The 23,416-nt window shown below is 35.2% G+C and overlaps 1 protein-coding gene across 1 annotated transcript in view; it reads left to right on the forward strand.

The window, feature by feature from the left end:
- LOC149410070 (uncharacterized) overlaps nucleotides 1-23,416 on the forward strand; it is a 149,388-nt gene that overhangs the window by 14,634 nt on the left and 111,338 nt on the right. Inside the window, exon 3 of the mRNA XM_089648934.1 lies at nucleotides 419-605. Within this exon, the coding sequence (XP_089505060.1) occupies nucleotides 419-605 (187 nt within the window). The remainder of the gene's footprint in view (nucleotides 1-418; nucleotides 606-23,416) is intronic.

Genomic DNA, 23,416 nt, shown 5'->3' on the forward strand with positions numbered 1-23,416 from the left:
ATAGCCATGGAGAGAGGTTGTAGGTATAAATCAAATCATAATAGAGATATAACAAAATAGAGACATAAACATTATTCACAAACCAACCATCAGAAAAATATTCTTTTATGGACCTCTTGTATTTGGTAAGTTCGGAACTGAAAATATTAACCTTGGATAATACGATATTGTAATTATTGCATAGTCTGTTCAGGCAAGAATTCTGCTTAGAGTTCGTTTTGCTTTGATCAACCCTGAACAGGTCACAAGAGCGTGTTGAACGCGCAGGTACATTGAATGGAATCTTGTTTAGTTACTTTATACAAGAATAGTGCATCCTTATGATGCCTCGGTACACTCAGTGAATCAATTACTACTAATAATAATTACTAGCCTATATATAGCTTCGTTAATTAATTTTTATGTTTATTTTTTCCAGTGGCCGCGCACAACCGGCCCCGGGTCTGCTCTCTGCCCGAGCAGGCGCTCAACCCGCGGGTCTCGGACGATCTGTACCGCCTGCGTACCTTCTCTATCACCACAAAGGGAGGGGTGGTCAACCAGGGGGACTCTATCATCAGCAGGAGGTCCCGCTCCAACACCAGCGTCAATACCACTGCCAGCAGGTTTGTCAGCTTTGTTGTTTTTTTTCATTGTCACCTACAGCGAAATTTTATTTATTTTTACAAATTTATCATATTAATTAGAAATTCCAGTATTTTTTTATGAAAGTTTACCGTCTAACTTAAATACCAGTATTTTAGTAAATTTTGCAAACACTTTGCAAAAAAACACTTTGCAACGTGCCGCAAGTAAACTATATATTATTTTAAATGAATAATTTGTGAAATACTTAATGTAATGGTATTCTTTTTATGCTGTCCACATTGAACGCATTGAATCTGTTCAACATCGGTTCTTAAGAGGGATTGCTAGGAGGCTAGGATTAGAAAAAGTCAAATAATCATATGATGAAATTGAACTAACTCTAAACCTCTCTCTTTTGGAAGTCCGTCGGGAAAGAAATGACCTCATTTGCTTCTTCACAATTATAAATGGTATTATTGATTCACCTACTGTACTGCAACTCATTCCCTTCAATATCCCCTCGCACAGACTCAGAAATAATGAACTGCTTTTCCTCAACCGTCATTCGACAAATTATGGATATTATTCACCATTGTCCAGAATGTGTAGACTGGTCAACTCAAGTCAAAACATTAACTTTTTTGGGATAAGTCTGAATGATTTTTCCAGTCGCTAAACAAGTGACGGAATATTATAAGTGTCCTGTGGTCCTGACCCACGGCGTAGTCTTGACTTGATTCGACTTGGCACTTTATTTTCTTATATTATTTATTTATTAATTATTATTTATTAATTTTTAAAAAACATAACATATTACATATTATAGTAATCTTTGGCTGTCCAACTAGGAGATTACCTGTTTTAGGACAGTCAGAAATACGCAGATTTATTAAATGCGATTCTTGTTTAGTCTAGTGTATTGACTTTTACTTAGTTATTGCATTTTATAAATAATATGAAAAGTTTTCTTGGTTGATATAAGAAGTTGATAACTATATATTTTAAATAATACGAACGTAGAGAATAGACTAAAAGAATATTATTATAAGAATATTATATCTGACTTATGTCTTTTCTTCCATGTACCTTTGTCTACTCCTGTATTTTTCATTTTACTGTATTCGTGTTATTATTTTGTAATTTGGACGATGTCCGTTAATAAATAAATAAAGTTATAAAATTTTGATTTGACCCCGCGACCTTCAAATTGCTAGTCGAAAGCCTTACCTCTCAGCCACGGAGGCTGGCGTTCCCAACATGCAAAAAATGTCCTTTATTGTCCACTTGGCGCTTTTCAAAGCTAACGAATCGGCAAAGAATTATTTTGAAGGTGAAAAAAAAATACAAATGATTGTCTGCAGTAAATTGTAAATTCAACAGATTTCAACGGATTCAGAACAAGTAATTGTTACCCTTCTGGAATTCGTTTGAATTCCGCACGATCGTATTAAATCGGCTTGAACGCTTTGAGCTTTATTCTGAAATAAAATTAAAATTCATTTAGTGAATTATATAAATACTCTAAGCCAAAGTTATTACAACTGAAACAAAAGTGTCATTAATTCTCAAAGGAAATAATCGGTAGTGAAACGTAAATGATTTTCATAATAATCAATCACCGCAATACTTTTGTTAAGTTAATTGACCCCACAATTGTTAAGGCGAAGCTTAATGCTAAATCACTATTTTGATTAATCTTTATAACGAATTGGTGTACATTATGAATACCAAAAAATAAGCTTTAGATAAATTGAAGGTTTTCCTATCGCTTCGCTTTATTAAAATATAAATAAAAATTTAAATTACTCAATAAAAAATATAAATGCAAACTACTAAAAAATATTTTTTTTCAATAAAAATGTATGAACGCGTAAAGGAAACAACTTTAAAAAATACAGTATTATGGCTAAGATTATCTGTGACAGTTTCACTTGATTAACTTTTTTGCTTTCTTATAAAATTATTTACAAAATAAATAAAAACCAGTTTTGTGCTTGAAATCGAACGTTTCTAGAGTCTGGTTGTCTAACTAACTAACTAACTAACTAACCGCCAAATACTCGGTTACACCACACACTCCTTGCCTAATTCACATTCATACATCGTCTCATACATACTCTTCAATTGTTCTGACTCTTGACATGGTCGAGTATCTGATTCCTCGGCTTCCCCGACTTCTGCTACCATTCACATTTGCATCGCACAAACACTACATGCCCAAACCATCTAAGCGTCCCTTTCTTGATCTTACTCATTACGCTTACATCAGCCTTGCACTCTTTGAGGATCTGCACATTCCTCACACGATCATACATGGTTTTATCACACATACGCCTGAGGGATCTCATTTCAACAGCATTCAATCTACTTTCATCCTTTCTTTGTCAGTTCCATGCCTCACTCCCATACATAAGGGTAGGTACCAGCACTCCATTGTGGACTGCTAACTTTGCTTCTTTGGACATTTTTTTGTTAGCGCCAACTGCGTTCAGTCCTCCATTAATGGAGTTACCTGCATTTACTCTTCTATTAATATCTCTGACCTTTCCATCTCTGCTTACTAAATACACAAACTCATCCACCTGCTCCAAGTATTCCTCAATCACAGCTATATTGCACACTGTTTTCGGATTCTCTCTTTCAAACACCATTACTTTAGACTTACTTACATTCATCGTTAACTCATTCGTCATGCATACTTCGTTCATCCTAGACACGAGAGACTGCAGATCATCCATACTATTAGCAATCAGCACCGCATCATCAGCATACACTGTACACATACCACATACTCTTTTTGTCAAGCGATTAAATCAATGGCTATTACCTACAATATAAGGTATACCAAGAATATACGCATTTTCCTCTTAAGCGTAATTTCGACAAAGCAGATAACCGAAAATTAAGAGATATTTGGATTCTGATCTCACTTGTAAAATCAAAGTTTAAATGAGGATATCGAATTCATTTACAATAAAATATATCAAGCAATCAATAGCTTTGTACCCTTACAAAAATACTTGAATTTTAACTTCTAAAAAACTAACTAACCGCCAAATAACTCGGTTTTAACACACACTCCTTGCCTCATCCACATTCATACGTTGTCTCATACATACTCTTCTATATTATCCTTATTCTTAGAACTCTCGACTTATTTCTGAAGATCACTGAAAGGTGCTCTGTGGGAAAAATGAGATGTCGAGAGGGTACTTGTATCCCCGACTTGGTATTTTATTGATTGAGAGATTTAAACCAACCAGGTTTTCAATGACCTTTCCTGTACCTATTTCGTACTATCCCGAGAGAGTAAACATCATATAATTGTGGTTGAAACTCGAGATGTAAAATATATTGAATTTTGACTACAAAAGGCTGTAAATGAAATCAAATGGGCAGCTTCGATAATCCCAAGAAGTAGTGTGATTCAAAATTAAACTAATGTATAAAAATTAATGTTTCTTTGTTTGTGCTCTATACATAACTTTCAAAACTGCTGGACTCTTTGTTAGTTTGTTTGTTCTTATTACTGCCAGGATTATTTAAATAATGGTTTGGATGGTATAGAAGAAGTCGAGAAAGACTAAAAGCATAATCTCTGCACTGGAATGTGATACGGAGTCGTTTTTAAGTCGATATAGTGTCGTTTTTTAATAGTAACAACACGGTATACACCAGTGGATGATAGGAAGAAATGGGGACGCCACAGCTTTCTGTGGCTATATGTTATATGCTATATATGTCTTTACATTGCACTATCAAATTAATGAATTACGTAAGTGTGGTAACGAGTGGCGTACGTGATTAACGAAGAAAGAGGTGTAATTAGAATGCATGGCTTTGAAGTGAATGACAGAAGAAGTCAAGGACGTCCGAGGAAGACATGGCACGTCCAAGTGAAACAAATACTTATTACAATAAAATAATATTATTTCCATGTTAAAAATGCACCCAGTTTTCTGGTACTCTAGAATTCACAGATACCATTCACACATAGCCCCGATGTAGTGTTATTATATATAACTAGCTAAACTCTCCGGCGTTACCCGGGCTTAATGTAGAATAGCTATTAACAAGCAGTTAATAGCTATAGCAGTTATTAGGTAATGAACATTCCAACATCGATCACGCTGATTGTCTATTATCATATAAAAGATGCATAAAACAAAAATTGTCGATTAATACCATACCATCATAATGATTATGTACTTCAGATTAAAAACTACTAGTACTCGATAGGTAGAAGCTGATATCAGTGCATTATATATCATAGTCATCATAGGTACTATGTAAAACTTTATCGGACTGTCAAGCAGTGTCGCACATTATTGTTATACACGCGATTCTCCCGGTAGATTTACGTAATTTATTACTTTTGTTTCCTTTTCATATTATAATGGTATATATTTTATTCCTTTCATTTTCTAATAGTATATACCGATCTAATATCTTTTATTTTATTTTTTACAAACTCTTAATGCCTTTTAGACATTTTATAAGCACTTCATTCTTCCTTATACTACTTTATTGTATATTATTACATACAATTTCTTACTTGGACTTATCACTATACTACAGATTGCTACTATATTATATTTATATCTCTTTGTTTTTTCATACTTTTAACCTTACTTACTATTTACTGATTTAACCATTATACTTACATGTATATTGTTGCATTCCTTATGTTGCTGTACTGTTCTCTGTTAAATTAGTATGTGAATGGCACATGTTATGCCGTATATGTGAAATAAATAAATAAATTTGGTTTGATAATAGCTATAAGGTAATAGACAATACCTCTAACCACTAGGTCAAATGGCCTAGTAATAAGGTTAGGTTAGATTTGGTTTACCCGGTAAGACTGGTTTGATTACCAGTTGAGACCGTTACCTTTTTATTTTTTTGTTCTCTTTCATTTTTTAGATTTATTACTGTAATTTTCTTCATCAATGATTTGTTATTAAGACGAAGCTTAATGCCAAATCACTATTTTGATTAATCTTTATAACGAATTGGTTAACATTATGAATACCAAAAAATATACTTTAGATAAAATGATAATTTTTCTATCGTTTCGCTTGAGTAAAATATGAATAGAATATGAGTAGAATTGACCGGTCGGTGGCCGAGTTGACATCGCGTTTGGATCCCACCCAGGCGTAGTGTGTTCAACTCCTCGGTTGGCTAAGTCCTCCATCACAACACAAGCAACATTTTCAGCTTACTGTGGTGGTAGTAGGAGATTTTCAAATATTGTCAGGTTATTCGTAACCCGGTTTGTCTTTCTTTAAAAAAAAATATATATATAAATAAAAATGTAAATAACTCAATAAAAAATGTAAATGTAAACTAGTAAAAATATTTTTTCAATAGAAATGTATTAACGCGTGAAGGAAACAACTTAAAAAAAAAAACAGTATTATAGCTAAGATTATCAGTGACAGTTTTACTTGATCAACTTTTTTGCTTTCTTAAAAATTATTTACAAAATAAATAAAAACCAGTTTTGTGCTTGAAATCGAACGTTTCTAGACTCCGTTTGTCAAGCGATTTTAATGCCTATTACCTACAATATTAGGTATACAAAGAATATACACATTTTTGTTTTGTAGCTTCCTCTTAATTTATCGTCTTATATTAATTGTCCACATCAGATTTTTTTCCCATGGTATTTTTGACTTGGCAATTTTTGTGCCCTTAAATATCTGCCATGTAATGCGCTGTCATTTCGACATTTTTATTTGCAACGGCTTAAGGGCTGTCTTCTGGAAATCTTTATAAATGTTTTATTTCGAGGGATGAATTATAATGAGAGAAGAGAGTTGGGATCTGGGTCAAGAAAGGAATACAAATTATGCCAAGAATCGCTTAGTTCAGATTACGAGACCAAAATTTCCAAATAAAATACCATCTTCAGACAAAAAAGATTTACAGCGTAAATATCCAACATTATAGACTTGCCCAAACATAAAATTTGGGTATCATTTCGACTAGCTGGAGGCAAACCACATGACCATGTTTTTGGCGCCATGAGAGATTGAGAATGCTTTGAATAAACTACACGTGACATCATTCGTACATTAACCACCGAAGAAGGCATTGAAATAACCAGACCCTGCACAGAAAAGTAAAGTTCGCTAAAGTAAGGCAAAGGTTTGCAGCGCAGTATATTGTGGGATCTTTCTACGCAGGATCTGAATGTTCGTTTTACAACAAACCGCCTGGCGTAACGACACTAAAAATACGTGAGGTGGGTAAATTATAACACAACTAACTAAATAATGTAACAAAATATTCAATTTTGGAAACATACCGGATAACTCATCAAAATCACAATTAAACACTCCTATAAAAAGTGTTATAAAGTTATGAAAAGTGATGAAACAAAAAATAGTTTAAATAGGTTATACATGTAACTATTTAACCTAGTTTTTGTTTTATCTTTAACCTTTTTATACTGGCCGGAGATTGGTTGATCATGGTAATTAACTTTGGGATTTATTCAACAACAAGGAACACTATTTCATCTGGAATTTCTGCAATAATTCTTATCCAGTTCAAACAACGTCCGGATGAGAGAATTAAAAATAATCTAGAAATAAATTACACATTTACCAATAATTCATTAGTACCTATACAAATTATGGAAGTGAAAATTAACCCATATCCCATCCGATCTAGCTGAAACTCGGCAGATCAACTCACGCATGGCCTCTGTGTCGGTGGTTCTGAAAAATAAGTCGAGAGTTTGAAGAATAAGAAAATTCGCTTAGGCAATGTAAGAAAACTATTTGCAAAATGTTTGAGGGTGTAGTATTAAACTATTCGTACTTAGTACTTTAATTCTTCGTTAGATTTCGTGACATAGCTTTTATTAAAAAAAAAATTATTTCTTCCATTTATTATTAAATATTTAGTTTTTATTTTCTACGACTTTTCAATTATATTAAAATATTATTAGGGATTAAAGTCATTTATTTTTGTGGTATACAAAGGAGTTCTAAAATAAAAGTTCTTGATCGAGCTCAAACTCGGCATACAAATCACATACTGTGTCCAATTACCACTAGCAAGCTGAAGTTCGTGGGCTGAAATCCCGGCGTGCGCAAGTAAATTTCATTTAAAAACTAAATTTTATTAGATTTGTGTAATTTCACAATTTATTTTTATAAAATAATATATAAAATAGGTACTTGGAAGATACTGTCAGTATTGCCCTGGTGTAAGACCACCATGCAGAATTGAAACGTTGGTTGAAATGGGTTTGGCCGTGTTTGGTGAACATTATGAATAACCAGGTACTTCCCACCTCCCTCTTCCTCGTATCCTTCTCCACCCCGCTACCTTCAGCCTCACGACATACCCCATATGGAGATGCCATAGTCTCACTGCATTCAGACGGTTGGGAGCAGTTGGGACTCTTGTGTAGTATTCACATAAAAAACACGCGCGCCTAATACATTTCTCTTTATTTGGATGATTACCCGGCTGTGAATATAAATTTAAAAGTAATTTGTAAATACCAAAATTATTACGAAACATATTGTTTCGGTTGAAGATTTTAAAATCTAGATGCTGAGAATAATACATGTATCTATTTTCTTAGATTATTTGTTAGGGTTACGTATACTATTTAATATTTATTAACGCCATATTGGGATTTTACGATAAGAAATTGATTTAAAACAACGGTAACTTATACTTAACAAAAGTAAGTTAAAAATAACAATACGACATAAAACATATATATTGTAGGAAATACAATATGCTTGGTAAGTTAATAACACGCTAACTCACGGAACATTGAATCGGATGGCATTACAGCAGTTAATATACGTAATAAATGTCGGTCTTACCCGTTCAGAATTTGGCGAGTATGGTAGAGTTGTCGGCCCAGTTCCTGTGTCGGAAGATTCAATCCTCAGTCGCTGATAGGCTAGCACTGATTTTCTTTATATTTCAGCCTATGTCATATTTGGGCAAGCTGTGTATATGCATAAGAGGAAGTTCTTTTAAGGAAATGAGATCTGGGGTCAGTTTCCCTCGTGTTAAGCGTTAGGTCGAGAGAGTTAGGCTAGAGAGGGTCTCCCTCTATCAGCGTCTCCAGATCCAGCCAGACACCCAGGTGGTGAGCAGACGAATGCGCCACCAAAGCCTGAAAAAACCTCAGCCTATAAACCCGGGCACCCCTGCTAAGTCTCCAAACATAGCGAACCACTTGGTACCAACTGTGGCAGAGATGTTGGTTATACAATAAATGGTATTCATACCCGCCTTCCAAATTTGATGACAAAGTTTCATTTGAATTTCTGCGAAACTTTTACCCTTCTTTTATCGTCATAATTCCATCCCCATATTTCTTGTTCAGTGAACAAAACGTGATATTCGTCCTTTAACCTTCGTCGCACATGCTGATATTACCGTCGTAAGTCCTGTGTAAGTTAAAACAAACATCGACCGGGTTTTGAGATCACATCTTAACCCGTAATCCTGGGATTAGGGCTTATAATCCCACTGGTACTCGGGTCGGCACGGGGCTAATCCCACACGGCTCGCCGATGGTACCTGTCTTATTTTAAGTAATCCTACTGCATTGAATCTGCTTATAGATAATTTGAACAAGGGATATCGGCTGTGACCATTGTTGCAAAGTCCTTTTTCAACTCGACCATTTAAGACGGGTTGTTTCGGAGAATTTGAACAATTCTTTAAAATAAAAGTTAATTTTCAAGTTCTATGAAAGATTTTTTCAAGTTCTGTTATTATTTCAGTTCTGTCAAGCAAGTAGCCTATAATTTTATAATAACAGAACTTCAATAAGACTTTCACAGAGCCCAAAAATGAACGTTTAAATTTGATGAAAAAAGGAGAAAAATTTTGTGGAAAAATGAGTATTAAGATCCTGTTAAAAACCAGACAACGTGCCGTTTCCTAATAGACTTATATTATAGTAAATTCATAATATATCGGAACACGCGTTTATGCACTTGCGTTTTTCCTGATAATACACAATAAAGAAATGCGAAAATATTTGAAGTTTTATGGCCACGTGTTCTGACATCGCCATAAAACATTCTTGTTTTACTGACAATTTATTGCGAAACCTGTAAATTCATTCGTTAAAGGCCTTAAGTTCTGTTTATAACCGGAATACGAAAAATTTGAAAAGGTTTTTTTATAAATTTGCACTAGTTTATATCAACTAAATTTTTTTGTTCCAATCTGCACACTTTGAATAATTTCTAGCTGAATCTGTTATAAGGTATGGAATAATAGCTTGGGGATTTTCCTGTAAAACTAATATCGACCATATATGATTTAAGATTTTCTCGGCCAAAAGTATTTTTGTTATTTGTTTTTGGGGTGTTATGCCGTGTTGCGCTAACTCCTTCTTTAGCCAACGTTTCGGACAGCATTGCAGTGTCCATCATCAGGGCAGATGTGTTATTAATACACATAACTAACATAAAATAACACATCATAACACACACATAACTAACATAAAATAACACATCTGCCCTGATGATGGACACTGCAATGCTGTCCGAAACGTTGGCTAAAGAAGGAGTTAGCGCAACACGGCATAACACCCCAAAAACAAATAACAAAAATAATATCGACCATGTTCAATCCGTGCAAAATTCATTGGTTAAATTATTAGCTGAAAAAAATTTATACAAAGAAAGGCATAATATTCCATACTTCTAGCAGAGTCTCAAAATTCTTTCAGTGAGAGCAATTCTGTGGTACAAAATTATATTTCAGCACATAAATAACCCCTTATAAATAAACAGGCTCGAACACAATCATAATACCCGTTTTAACTACCTAAGGATACTAATAAATATGGACAAAGAACGTTTAACTATATGATTTCCAGTTGTTTTAATATGTTACCTGCTGAAATTAAAACTGAGCCCAAAAGAAACAAATGGTGAACTTACTGAAGACTTTCTTACTGAAAGAATTAATTTGTATTAGCTTACAATGATATATTATTCTAAAGACTTTTAAATTTTTTTTTTATGTTTTTTCATAATTTTCTTTTGCTATATTTCTGTAATTATTTAATTTAATCAGTTAGTTCTATGTTGCATTTGTGACACTTAAATTCAAATTTGATTTCACAGGATTCACAGAGCTCAGAGTATTTGAATAACGGTTGACAGAAAATCATTCCATTTTTCCCAGAATAGACGTGTGTCGTTTTCCCGCCTTGAACATGAAATATGCAATATGCAAATAATTGGACGGATGCGGAAACCACAAAGCCCACCTTTTTCCCCTCTGGTGTGGCAATAAATCACTGCATGTGACGTCACTTCCCCTAAACCTTGTGCGGCCAGATTGTCCCGTCCACTGAAGATACAAACAGTAAAGAAGTGTCCGTTACCTCAATTATTATCCTCTTTGGGGCCTAGGAGTCGGAAGGTTTACATAATGATATCTTTTGTGCTGAGGATTTCATTTACACATTATTAAAATTTAGTAGTATGGATAATTTAAAGTAATTTTTGTTGAAATAATTATAAAAATATTTCGTGATGTTTTTTTTGTTCAGTTGAGTGTTTTCAGTTTCAGTCAGTATTTGGTGTCAGTATATTATCTATTTCTGATGTAACTTGTTTTGTATCTAGGTTTTTATTTGAGATTTAAATGTTATAATATTGTTATTGTCATTTTTGAACGAGAGTGGGATTTTGTTGTATAGTTTAGGACCATATAGGAAGCTTTTTTGCCCAAATGTTGTATTTATAGTTGCCTGTTGGGTATGTTTTCGACCTTGAGATATAAGGTTTCTGTTATATCTGTGTTTACTATGCAGACTTTGTGTGTTATGAACTCTATGAAAATAGTAAAAGGTTCTTCTTATAATTGTGTTTATTTACGTTACAATAAAAAGGTCTGGATTTAGCTACACTGTTCATTACCCGAGGGTAGGTAATTCTCTGTTTTGAGAAGCTTGTTCGCTGACAATATAATCTCACAAGTACCTGTTACACTCTTGCGACATCTGAAGGACTCCGGAGTAAGCTTTATGACTAGCGCCATCTATCGCTTAAATACTCAACCTTATTACCATACATCACAGGTTTCCAATATACGTGTTGGTTTTTATTTCTTGTTTTAGGATTGGGTTGTTTAATAGGCATGATAATAAATTTGTTGAAGATTTCATCAGTCCTAATTCTTAATTAGCATTCAGAATATATTTTTATTTAATTATGGATTTTTGGGTTTAAATTAGTGATTTGAGATGGATGACACATCTTGGCATTAATTATCACGTACACGATAAATCGAAAACTTTTCGATCTAGTGTGCCTAAAAATAAACTCAACAAAATCAATCCTTACTTCTGCTGAAAGCACAATAGTAAATGACTGCTAATCCCATACAAATCGCAAGCAGGATATCCACTTCTAACTTTGGCAGCCACCTCTGGTCTGGAGCCCCAACATCCTTTGAAAAATCTCTAACATGATTTGCAGAAACAGGCGGATTGTAATTGTAAATAAAACAATCAGTTTGCAGTCCTTAGAGCACAGGGTCAGGTGAGAATGCTGTCTTTGTTTGACTGGTATTTTAATGGAAGATGCTCCAAGGAACTAGCGTCTTTGATTCTTTCGTCCAACATCACATTTGTACGCCCATGAGAAATGGTCGTTTCCATGACTCGTTCTTGAATTCAACAGCTCGGCTGTGGAACGATTTGCCGGTCTCTGTGATTCCCCCCTCTTGTAAGATTTAAGGCCCGTGTTATCTCCTTAATCTCCTAAAAAATACCTTCCACACAGCATCCCCAAAGTTGTCGTAGGCCTTGAAGGAAAATTTTAAAAATATTTTCAAGTATGGAAATTCTTTCTTGAACAGATTAATACAATATAATTAATGGGAGGCGGGTATGCGTACGCCGCCCGGGAACAATTTATTGAATAACGAAAACGTCTGCCATAGATCACCCCAAGTGGTTTGCTACGTTTAGTGACCTAGCAGGGGTTCATGGGGTGAGGTTAGTTCAGGTCTTGGCGGCGGATATATCTGGCCAGATCGGAACAGACTGGTTGAGAGAGACCGTTTGATGTCTCCAACAGGTATATTTCTGAACATCGACTTGCACCGTAAGAAGGAGTGATGAATATATACGTCTGTTACTCTTGGACACACTGACCTCTAGATTTATCATACCACCCATCACATCCTTTTCCTTCCCAGAACTTCCTCTCCTTCCTTTCCTAAAAAAACCTTCCACACAGCATCGCCAAAGATGACACAGGCCCTGAGGAGAATTGTTTTCTTTGAAATTGCAGGCTTTTAGTACAATCATAATGTATCGGAACACGTGTTCAAGCACATTCATTTACTTTAATAATATACAACACTCGTTCAGTGATTATATATTCGAATCTCACTATGTAAACCCATCAACTCATTCGTTATAGCATGCAGTCCCGTTTTTAACCGGATTAAGAATAATTTGAAGATATTCTTAACAAATTAGCAACATTATATTTCAGTTAGTTTTCTTTGTTTTTCTTCGAAATTTTTTTTCTCGTCAGCTTAAATCACACTTCTAGAATTTTTTTGTCCAGTGGTCACGTCGTTTTTCTGGCTCATCTGGGCTTCAGTAAAGTAGTGCTTTCGTAAAGGAAAAGCAAAGTGGTTTCCGTACTCTGATTTAAAATTGTATTTTACTTGTCCCATAAACTCACGAAGAAGCAATTTTCTGCCCACTCTGTCACTTCCATCCTTAGCTATGAAAGAACAAAATTCCCGTTATTAAAAAAATAAGAAAGTTTTTTTTGATTAAGTGTAACCAAATACTCTATAATATTAATAATATCACCGACTCCTGACGTGTCCCATACATTCTGATGGCAACATGCTACACTAGCGCCTCCTAGCGGCGTGAGTTGTGCGATAAGAATAAACTTTTAAATATACTAATAAGAACAAACTTTTAAATTCAGCGATATCGGTAGACTACTTTTAGAGTTTTGCAAGCACAAATTTTCAAAACAGGTTTGCAAGCATTTTAAGTAGGTACTCGTATTGTGTTCGAGGAACTCGAACTAGCACTCGTTATTTTGAATTGGATTGCGATAAAATACGTTTAAGGGATTATTCCGATAAATAACCGGCGATAGTACACACATTGGTTTTGACAGGACGAACGTTTTTGTGCGATTGTGCGGCTCACGGCACTCCGTGGTTATAGCTGACGTGTGTTAATTTAAACTGTACAGTTCAAATTCTGACCATACTATTGGCTAGCACACGGCCTGTCAAAAGCAATCGGCGTGACGGAATATATTGTATTATTTACTACGTAACGTGTACCCGGCGTTACTGGGGGTTATCCTTAGGAGATAGACATATAACACAATGTAGTTTTCTGTAGTCCTTTTTAAGATATACAATTCTGTAGTACATTATTTTGATGTGTCTCATAAGGTTTAGCCAGCGTTAGCAATGTAAGCAACCGAAAACATTTTTAACGACTTGATTACAAAACGTTGTCTTTTCTCTACTTTCTATAAATATAATATACATGTATTATATATATAAACCTCCGGAAGAAATTCTTTAAATGATAGTGAAAACTCTATCAAAATCCGTTGCGTGGCTAAGAAGAACTAAGCGCACAAAGAGACAGACGCGAATAGCTACTTTGTTTTATACTATTCATATAGATTTTTCCTTAATAAATTACAAAAATCGAAAAAAAATTTAAAAAATAGGTAACCTTATGACCCTACAACTTTTTTCTCATACATAAAAACATGTTAAAGCTGGCGTTAACTCCGTCTCTGATGGTTCAGAAAGGGAATAAAAAATACTAATAAAAATTGTGATAAATTTTCCAAGAAAAAAATAGTTAATTAAAACATTAATATTTTGTATTGGTATTATACAACAATATATAATATATTAAAAAATTCAAAACACATTTTACAAAAACTATTTTTTAAATTTTTATTTATTAAAAGAAAAAGTACATATAAGTAATAATGTTTACAATTACAATGACAATATTTAATACTACTCTTCCAGAGATGCTTAAGCTTGTGGTTGGAAGAGGAGTGTACATTATATTATTGTAGAAATACATACAAAATCAAGAGAAGTGGGTGTAAGTAAAATGTACTATTAGTAGCTATAATATCTATATAAATAAAAACGTGATGTTATTAGTTTCTGGGATAAAGACCATTATTATTATTATTATTTGTATTAATATGTTTACTATATTATTTGTAGAAGAAGTTGCTTCTTAAGTATAATATTTATTACTCATTTTTTGATAATTTATCTTTAAAATGTTTTTTCAAAATGCTCAAAGCTTGGCTTTTATCGTTTATGATTCTGATTTCCTCAGGTATTTGATTGAAAAAGGATCTTCCTTTGTATGTATCGTAATTTTGTGCAAAGGAAGTGTTTAATTTTGGACAGGGAAATGTGTTTTCAACATCAATATTGACGATGATATGTAATAACTTAAATCTTATCGTCATCAACATATACAATGTTATTGTTAGCGGCCCGATTCCAAATGATTATCTTTCACCAGGGAGATACTGAGAGTATCTACCACTCTGAAACTTGTCACCAAACACGACAAAAGCCAATAAGCCACTTTTTTTCCTATTTTCAATTTCTCTTCCGCACAATTATTTCTCGCCAACGAAGATGTCGTCTCCCACCCGGCAGGCCGCTTGAAGTCCCGAAAGCCCTTCTGGGCGGAAGGAGAGAGGCTCCTCAGATTACCTCTCACCCCAGAAGATAGGTGGAAACTTGAGTGACAAACGGCCAACGTGGGAAATGCCCATCTCATACCCCACCGAGAGACAGCACTGGGTTCTCATTGCCTCGCAAAACCTGGCCCGCCATCAATAGGTTAAGGTGCTCCCATAGCCGCTGTGCCCACATGATGCACAGATGGGGCCTTAAAGAGTCAGCGATGTGTGAATGTGGTGCGGTGCAGACCACCGAACATGTTGTCAACGAATGCTCGCTCCATTCATTCCCCGGCGGGATCTATGAGGTTCACATGGCGACGCATGAGGCCCTAGACTGGGTCGCAGATCTAGATGTCCCCCTCTGACCCCCCACCATCCGAAAGAAGAAGAAGAATCTCTCGCTAGACTACCAGAGCTATACTGGAAGTATGTTCCACTCTGAAACGAGATGTAAAACACATTATTTTATATTGAAACTCTATTATTTTCCTATCCTATCTAACTATTGTTAATTTATTACAAAACTCAAATTATTCGAGTTCCTGTTAAAAACGGGACTGGAGGCCTATAACGAATGAATTGACCAATTTTATAACAAACTATCAGTAAAGCAAGAATATGTTATGAGGAATGCGAAACACGTGTTTATAAAAATAATAATATTGACAAGGACACCTGCGTGAACACGTGTTTATATATATTCTGAATGACTAATATTTTGTCAGGAAATGACCATGCAGTCACATTATTAAAATAATCTTGATAACAAAATCGTTCTCATTTTTCTCCGTGTTTTATTCTGACTATGACATCATCATTTACATGTATGAAGACATGAAAAATGACCTGGTAACTCCGGAACCCTCTGATATTTCCGCCAATAAAGCCGTGTATCCCACGGACAGCGTATCTGGTCTATTTTCGATAATATTATGTGGAAATTGGCAACGTTATTGCAGGTACAGATCGCTTGTATAGTATATTATATGGCACAGGATCAATACACGCCTTTGGTTCCCGGATAGTACCCACAATTGCACGTTAACTGTATACTGACGTCATTATGGGTGTAATAATAGATGCTTTGCAAAATGAATATTTATGTTTTAATTTATTTACGACAGTAAAAAAGTTATTTTAATTTCTAATCTATTTGAATTTCGTTTTTCGTGAATAAATAAATGCAAATCTTTCAATCAGAAATTAACCCGTTTTTTGGCATCAGATCGAACTGAAACTTGGCAGATACACTCGTTGTTCGAGGAACAAACAAGGGTTGGGATACCCGTATTTTAAAGGGCTATTCCACACAGATAAAATATGGATAAAGCCTATGGCTTATGACAGGCGAATACGATAACACAATTTGTAAGGTTAATTCACAGTCAGCTTACCGGGTGGCGAACGGAATCTGCATCTCGAGAATCATCTGTCAGCCGTGGAACGGTGATCGTTGTACGGTAGCACTCGTTATGTTGAATTGGATTGCGATAGTTGCGATAAAATACGTTTAAGGGATTATTCCGATAAATAACCGGCGATAGTACACACATTGGTTTTGACAAGACGAACGTTTCGATGCGATTGTACGGCTCACGGCACTTCGTGATTATAGTTGACGTGTGTGAATTCAAACTGTACAGTTCAAAATCTGACCATACTATTGGTCAGCACACGGCCTGTCAAAAGAAAATCGGCGTGACGGAACACTCGTTGTTGATGGTAATGCATTCAATCAACGTTTGGATGAAATCACATACACACTCGCGGATATATAAGCATTTCCCTGATATTGAGTGACATTACAGCGGTTAATATACGAAATAAATATCAATGTTTAGTATTGAAACAGTTTTTGATAATATCTACCATTTTTACCATCATATACCTACTGTCATACGTACTATCCATTTCCTTCCTTAAAAACAGCCTTACCCACACTTGAAAATAAGATTTTTGTTGCATTGTAAATTGTCGAAAGTACAGCATTCGAATTCATGTCGTGTAGCAAGAAGGTGCAATCGTAGTCTCCTCGTTGTATTATTTACCTGCTTTGTGCTTAAATCAAAATCATATTAAAAATTATCTCGTTTCGGAGGAAATTTCACCCCGTGAACAGTACAAGTTCGTCGATATCCCTATTGCCGGGATTCTGGGTAGAATTCAAGGTAGGCTGTTCCTTCATTCCACTTTTTCCCGTGATTTATTTAAAACCAATTGAATGAGCTCTTCATTGACGTATTTATTGTGGATTTGATTTACGGTTCATTTACGTGTAATAGAACACGTTACAGGCAATCCTACCCGATCGGCACTAGGCGAGGTTGGTATAGTTGTTGGCTGCCTGGGTTTGAAGGTTCAATACTCAGTCAAACAATTTTATTTTTTATTAGTTATAAAATAGATGTATTTTTAAGGTTGTTATATTTTTAACATGTCATTCAGCCCAATCGCCCTTTGCTTAGCCCAGTCTAATTTACACTTGCCTGACATCGTAGAGCTCTGTCCCATTTTAATTTCGTAAACACAGTTTTGTATTGGAAATTTAAGGCTCAATTAGGCAAATATTTGAATCTCGAAACACGCCCCCAAGACATTTCTTTTGTTCTTGTTTATTATATATTCAAAACCAATGAGCTATCAGCGTAGTTATTGAGTTAGTTTAAAATATTTCAATTATTCTAAACTAATCAACCTAACGTAATTTTTTTTAATTAGTACCACACAGGATCCTATGTCACCAATGTCAATATTGAGATGCTTTGTGGAGTGTTTTTTTAAGGAATGAAAGACAAACAGGAGTGGAAGATCTGGAATAGAAAATGGTAAGTGGGTACGAATGTGGGGCTCAATGTTGTCAGGAATGACGGACGTTTGAATTCATCCTTCCCACAGGATAGAATCCTGCTAGAGAGATGAAAAGATCTGCTCCAACCAGTCTCTCTGTCCTAGAGACCTAGGACATGAACCAAACGTAGCTAACCACTTGGGGTGACTTTTGGCAGAGGTTTTTCTCAGGGCGGCAGTACCCATAACCGCCCCCCAAATTATCCACATAATCCAACCAAACCGAACCTAACCTTACCTTAAATAATTTCCATTAGGCCAGTGTTACCTTTAGAGATGCTGCGAGGAGGGCCTCTTGGGGTAAGGAAGGAGTGAATCTAAGTCTTGAAGTGACCTATACTGTAGGAGGGCCTAAACATATAGGCTGACAAATCATTCCACATAATAATAATAATAATATTTGGCTAATTTATATAGCGCCGTTTTCGTGAGAAATCACCTCAAGGGCGCTGTACAAATTTATTTCTTAAATAGTTTATACTAGAACTACTGACTTATCTCTAAGACTTATATCTAATGACTTACGACTAAGGCCTATAACTACTATCTTAACGACATATATACGTGTATTTTCATATTTAGCAACTTACAACTAAAATTAATATTAAAAATCTAATCTTACTAACGCCAGAAGAAGAAGGAAGTTGTATTATATTAGGTTGTTTTTATTGTTAGCTGGATATATATGTTAAATGAATGATATTAATGAATAAAATCAATCGTCAATCTTAAACGCATGTAGATGATTCATATGCCAACAATTAAACCTTGTTGTGTTCCCGCTGATATTGTCCATTGTCCATTGGTAGGCAAGTCAATAGCAAAATTGAATGAATGGAATCGCTAGATAATGTAACAATTACGGTATAAAAAAAAAAGAAATATTTGGATAGAATGACGGATTTATGGAAATGAGTGTCGGAAAAAGTGAGTTTTTAGTTTGGATCTAAATTCTGTTGGGCTGGTTATACATCTCAGTGGGAGAGTTGCTTTTCTCTAAATATCCCACAACAAATTAATATCGAACTTAAAGATTTCCAATAAATAAAAGTATATAACTTTAAATTTCCGTAATTTTACAAAGCTCGTCGTTTCAACTGAAACTTTGATGGTTTTCTCAATGTTTCAAAGTTGGTACAGATTTCAAACAAACGATAAAACTTTGCCTGTAAGTCAAATCAGTTATATTTCACGGTAGAGATTTTTAAATAGAATCCTTATGGGTGTAAACACAGAACAGAGAATCGCTGGAAGCGTAATATATGCCGATTTAAATATATATAGAAAGCTACCAATTTGTTTAGCACCGCTTATTGGTATTGAGTCCTAAAAATCCTTGACTCTGTGCAGAAACGGGCGGCCCGTTTGAAAGATTCCCCTGTCTGCAATTTTGAAAGCACAATCAGGTCAGAATGCTATTCCTGTTCTACCGGCATTTCAATAGAAGATGCTCCTAAGAACTAGTGTCATTAATACCTCTGGGACCCAATGTGTGCCAAACACGGTTGACATTTATCACACGAAAACGGATCGTTTCTATAACTGTGAATATGAGTCTCTTCAAAGCCCATGTTCACTCCTTCCTCTACTCGAAAAGACCCTCCACATAGCCTCCCGAAAGATGATATGGATGAAGAGGGAAACTATGTTCCACGTGGCCTACTGAAGTTAACATTAAACATACAAATAAAACAGTGCGCACAACCGCAAACATGTAAATAAATAAATAAATTTTATTCATTTCTTAGTTTTAAAATAGGTATTCCAGCAATTCTTTTGAACATCAACATTCTTTTGAGATCTGAAAATGCTTAAATTTTCGTATAAAAGGATTTTCACAGACTTGTTCTATTGAAATTCTTACTGCTGCATTTATTTCCAGAATCGCTTATATTAATAAGCTTTTGCATTCCGTTACGTAATTCTATAAGTTGGAATTTATTGCAGTGCAGAAATTCTGGGACTAAAAGCTATAAATATGCGCTGCTCGTGGAGGGAAATAATAATTGTTCCGAGTCAGTGGAAACCTTCAATTATTATCATTAAATAAATACAAAAGATTGTTACTGGGGCTTGTTCAGTGATCTATGAAAAGAAAAAAGAAATTTCTAGCATTCCTTCCTGATAGTTAAGTTCCGTAAAACTACACAAAGTATCGGTAGTGAGGTGGCAAAGTGTTATAGATGCAGTTTTTGTAATTTTGAAATTACTTTCATAAAAATATTCCTAATGTTACTAGTTAGTTATATCTTAGAGTTATTAGTTAGTTATATCTTTTGTTCCATTTATAGCCAGCGCAATTATGATTTACTAATGATTACACGTGGAAATAATTGCACTGTGGTTTCAGACCGCAATGGGTAACAATAAAATAAGAAGAAACATGATATTTTTAATCATATTTTTTTATTTCTGCAGTAAGAACAATAATTTTGAAGAAAACTAGTCTTGGAATTCTGGCAAAGCCGGGTCTCCGAGCAAAACCTCACCATACAAATGCATAAACCTAAAAAAACCTGGACAGTGCATTTGTGCGAATCGTATGAATGTTTTGAAGAGATGTCACTTAGGGACATATAAAAAATGCGTTCAAAGTGATGTGGCAAAACAACAAAAGTGCAAATATATCTATTCGCCATAACAAATAATAACACTTTTAATGTAACTAAACCAAAGTTTAAAAAAAATTCTTTTAAGAACAACTACTCCAAGAAAAATAATAACGCTTTGTTTTAACTGGTCAACTTTTAGTGTTGTCCATATACAGATACAGGTGGTGGCAAAATGTTACTTTATGAGACTAGTGAAAAGGTTAGATATGGCAAAAAGATGTAACTGCTTAAAATGTCAAGAAACAATATGATTAAGAAAAATTATAACGAGGTTGTGTTCGGATAGATTGATTTTTTTATTTATTGTAATACCCCGTCCAAGTGTCTAACCAATTTGAAAACTTTATTTTTGCTCTTCTGTAAAATTGTGTCAACAGCAGATACAACCCTTTGCCATATCACTACCGATATAATAGGTACCTACTTCATAATGCCTTTCACGTAGATTTTAATAGAAACCACTGATAGTCCAGTCAAGATGTACATCCGTGCTTGCAAAAGGTCCAGTCATTCTGAATTTTTTATATGTTGTTAGGACCTAAACCAGTATTAAAAAAAAAATTTTGCAACTTCGAAAGTGCTGTGCGAGCGGCGGTGGACCTAAAAAACCAGGAAATTTTCGGATTTTTTTCAGTTTTTGCTCAATATCTCAGTAAAGGAAGGGTCTGACCGGTGTAGTTTATATACATACTTTTAAAGAAGACTAAATTTGATATAATTTGAGACCAAAGCAGGCTATATAAAGCCATTGGTTTTCAAGATACAGTTCTTCAAAAATAGGCAATTTTTTCCAAAAAGTGAAATTTTTTCGAAATGGCCACTTATTTTGTAAAATAATTTCTAAAATACGCATCTCACGTCAAATATTGTATGAGATAAAGTTGTTGTAAATTTAATAAGCTTTTATTTAAGACTAAATTGATATCTGTAGACTAAACGGTTCTCTCAAAAATGGCAGATAACCAAAAACAGTCATAAGTGGGTTTTGGGTGAAATGCAAATAAACTGTTCTCGCGTCTTTTTATGGTTTTATTGTGCTGTGAAGTAAATCCATTAATCATCGTGGGTTTATCCTAGGGTTATAATATAATTACAACTTTTTCAAATTTCAAGTACCCATTAGTACCTATACCCATGGGTACCCATATGAATGGGCACGCATATTCACGAGCTGTTCGAGCCCACATTTTGGCAAACCTCACACTGGCCAGCATTGTTTTTTATGAGGTTGACATAACTCCATAGGAGCGAGACGAGACTGAAAAATTGCTGCGAGACACTGAAAGGTCTCTCACTATATCAGCAGAAGAAATTGATACCTACCAAATACTAAAGGCAAAATTTAAAAGTGCCTTGGGGAAAATTAAAGCAAATGGTCCAACATCACAGTTGTGGGTCCAATACTTTCGTATGACCACTTTGATAAAACTATTCATCCAGGCAGAGCGTGCTGGTGATTGGAACCTTCATTTGTACACTTTCCACAAGATGCTCCCTTTTTTCCACGCAGCTGGACATTTTTTGTATGCTAAGAGCGCGCACCTCTATCTTCAGGATATGATGGCTCTATAAGATCGGATGGATAAAAGTGAATACGACATGTTCACAAAAGGATCCTTCACCATTCGCCGGTCTGACAAGTTTTGGTCTGGGTTGTGGTCAGACCTAACAATTGAGCAGAAGCTGATGCGATCCATGAAAACCTACGGTGGGTTGACCCAAGGAAGAGGAATCTCCGGAAGTGTTCTGGCAAGGTGGACAACAGGAATGGTGTTTATGTTGAACATTTGTGAAGAACTGGAAAGTTTTTGCAGCTTATCATGTCATACTGGAGAGCAGCATGTGGACATGAGACCTTCTCGAATCATCCGAGATAATAGTGATGTGGAAAAACTAAAAAACTGGTTTGCTCTCCACCCTCCATTTCCCAAAACTGACAGTTTAATTTCTATCAGTAGTGGTTTACTGGCAGGTCCTGAAATTAATTTCCACACAGCCCAGAGAGTTGGAACGGAAGGAGTAATGAAAATTGTGGGGAAAATGTACGACAAGGTAGTAATAAAACGGAAAAATAAAGTTACCACGCTGGCATCGATCACCTCAACCGTTAAACTGCCGGACAAAAACAAAAGAGTGGCTGTGGATCCGCTCATAATTTTTCAGCGAGTGTGTATTGCAAAGAAATCTGAACAGGATTTACAGGATGACTTCAAGTATGAGTTGGCCCCGTTCCCGATGTCTCTGTTCAATGAACAAGGGATGCGCAAGGGCACAAAATCTACTCTGTACTCTGCCTTCACTCCTCTTTCCAGCCACACGCCGATAGGTGCCAGCACTCACGTCATTTTGGATGTTGGCTACCTCTTGCACAAGGTCGTGTGGCAGCGGAAGAGCACGGTTCGAGCACTTTTGGCGCGTTATACCACCTACGTCCGAAACCACTTTGGGAAGAACGTCTCCATCGTTTTTGACGGCTACCCCGAAGATGCTACCAAAAGAAAACACCAAAACAGCGGAATGACTCCGGCGCTACGCAGCTCATTCCAGCTACGAATTGACTTTCGATGAATCCACAGTAATTCAAATTGCTCAAGAGCATGTATTGGGCAATGAAAACAATAAAAGACGCCTTATAACTCTTCTCTG

The sequence above is a fragment of the Hesperophylax consimilis genome, chromosome 28 (assembly GCF_061612785.1).
Source record: "Hesperophylax consimilis isolate HC1 chromosome 28, BYU_Hcon_1.0, whole genome shotgun sequence".
Classification (NCBI taxonomy): domain Eukaryota; kingdom Metazoa; phylum Arthropoda; class Insecta; order Trichoptera; family Limnephilidae; genus Hesperophylax; species Hesperophylax consimilis.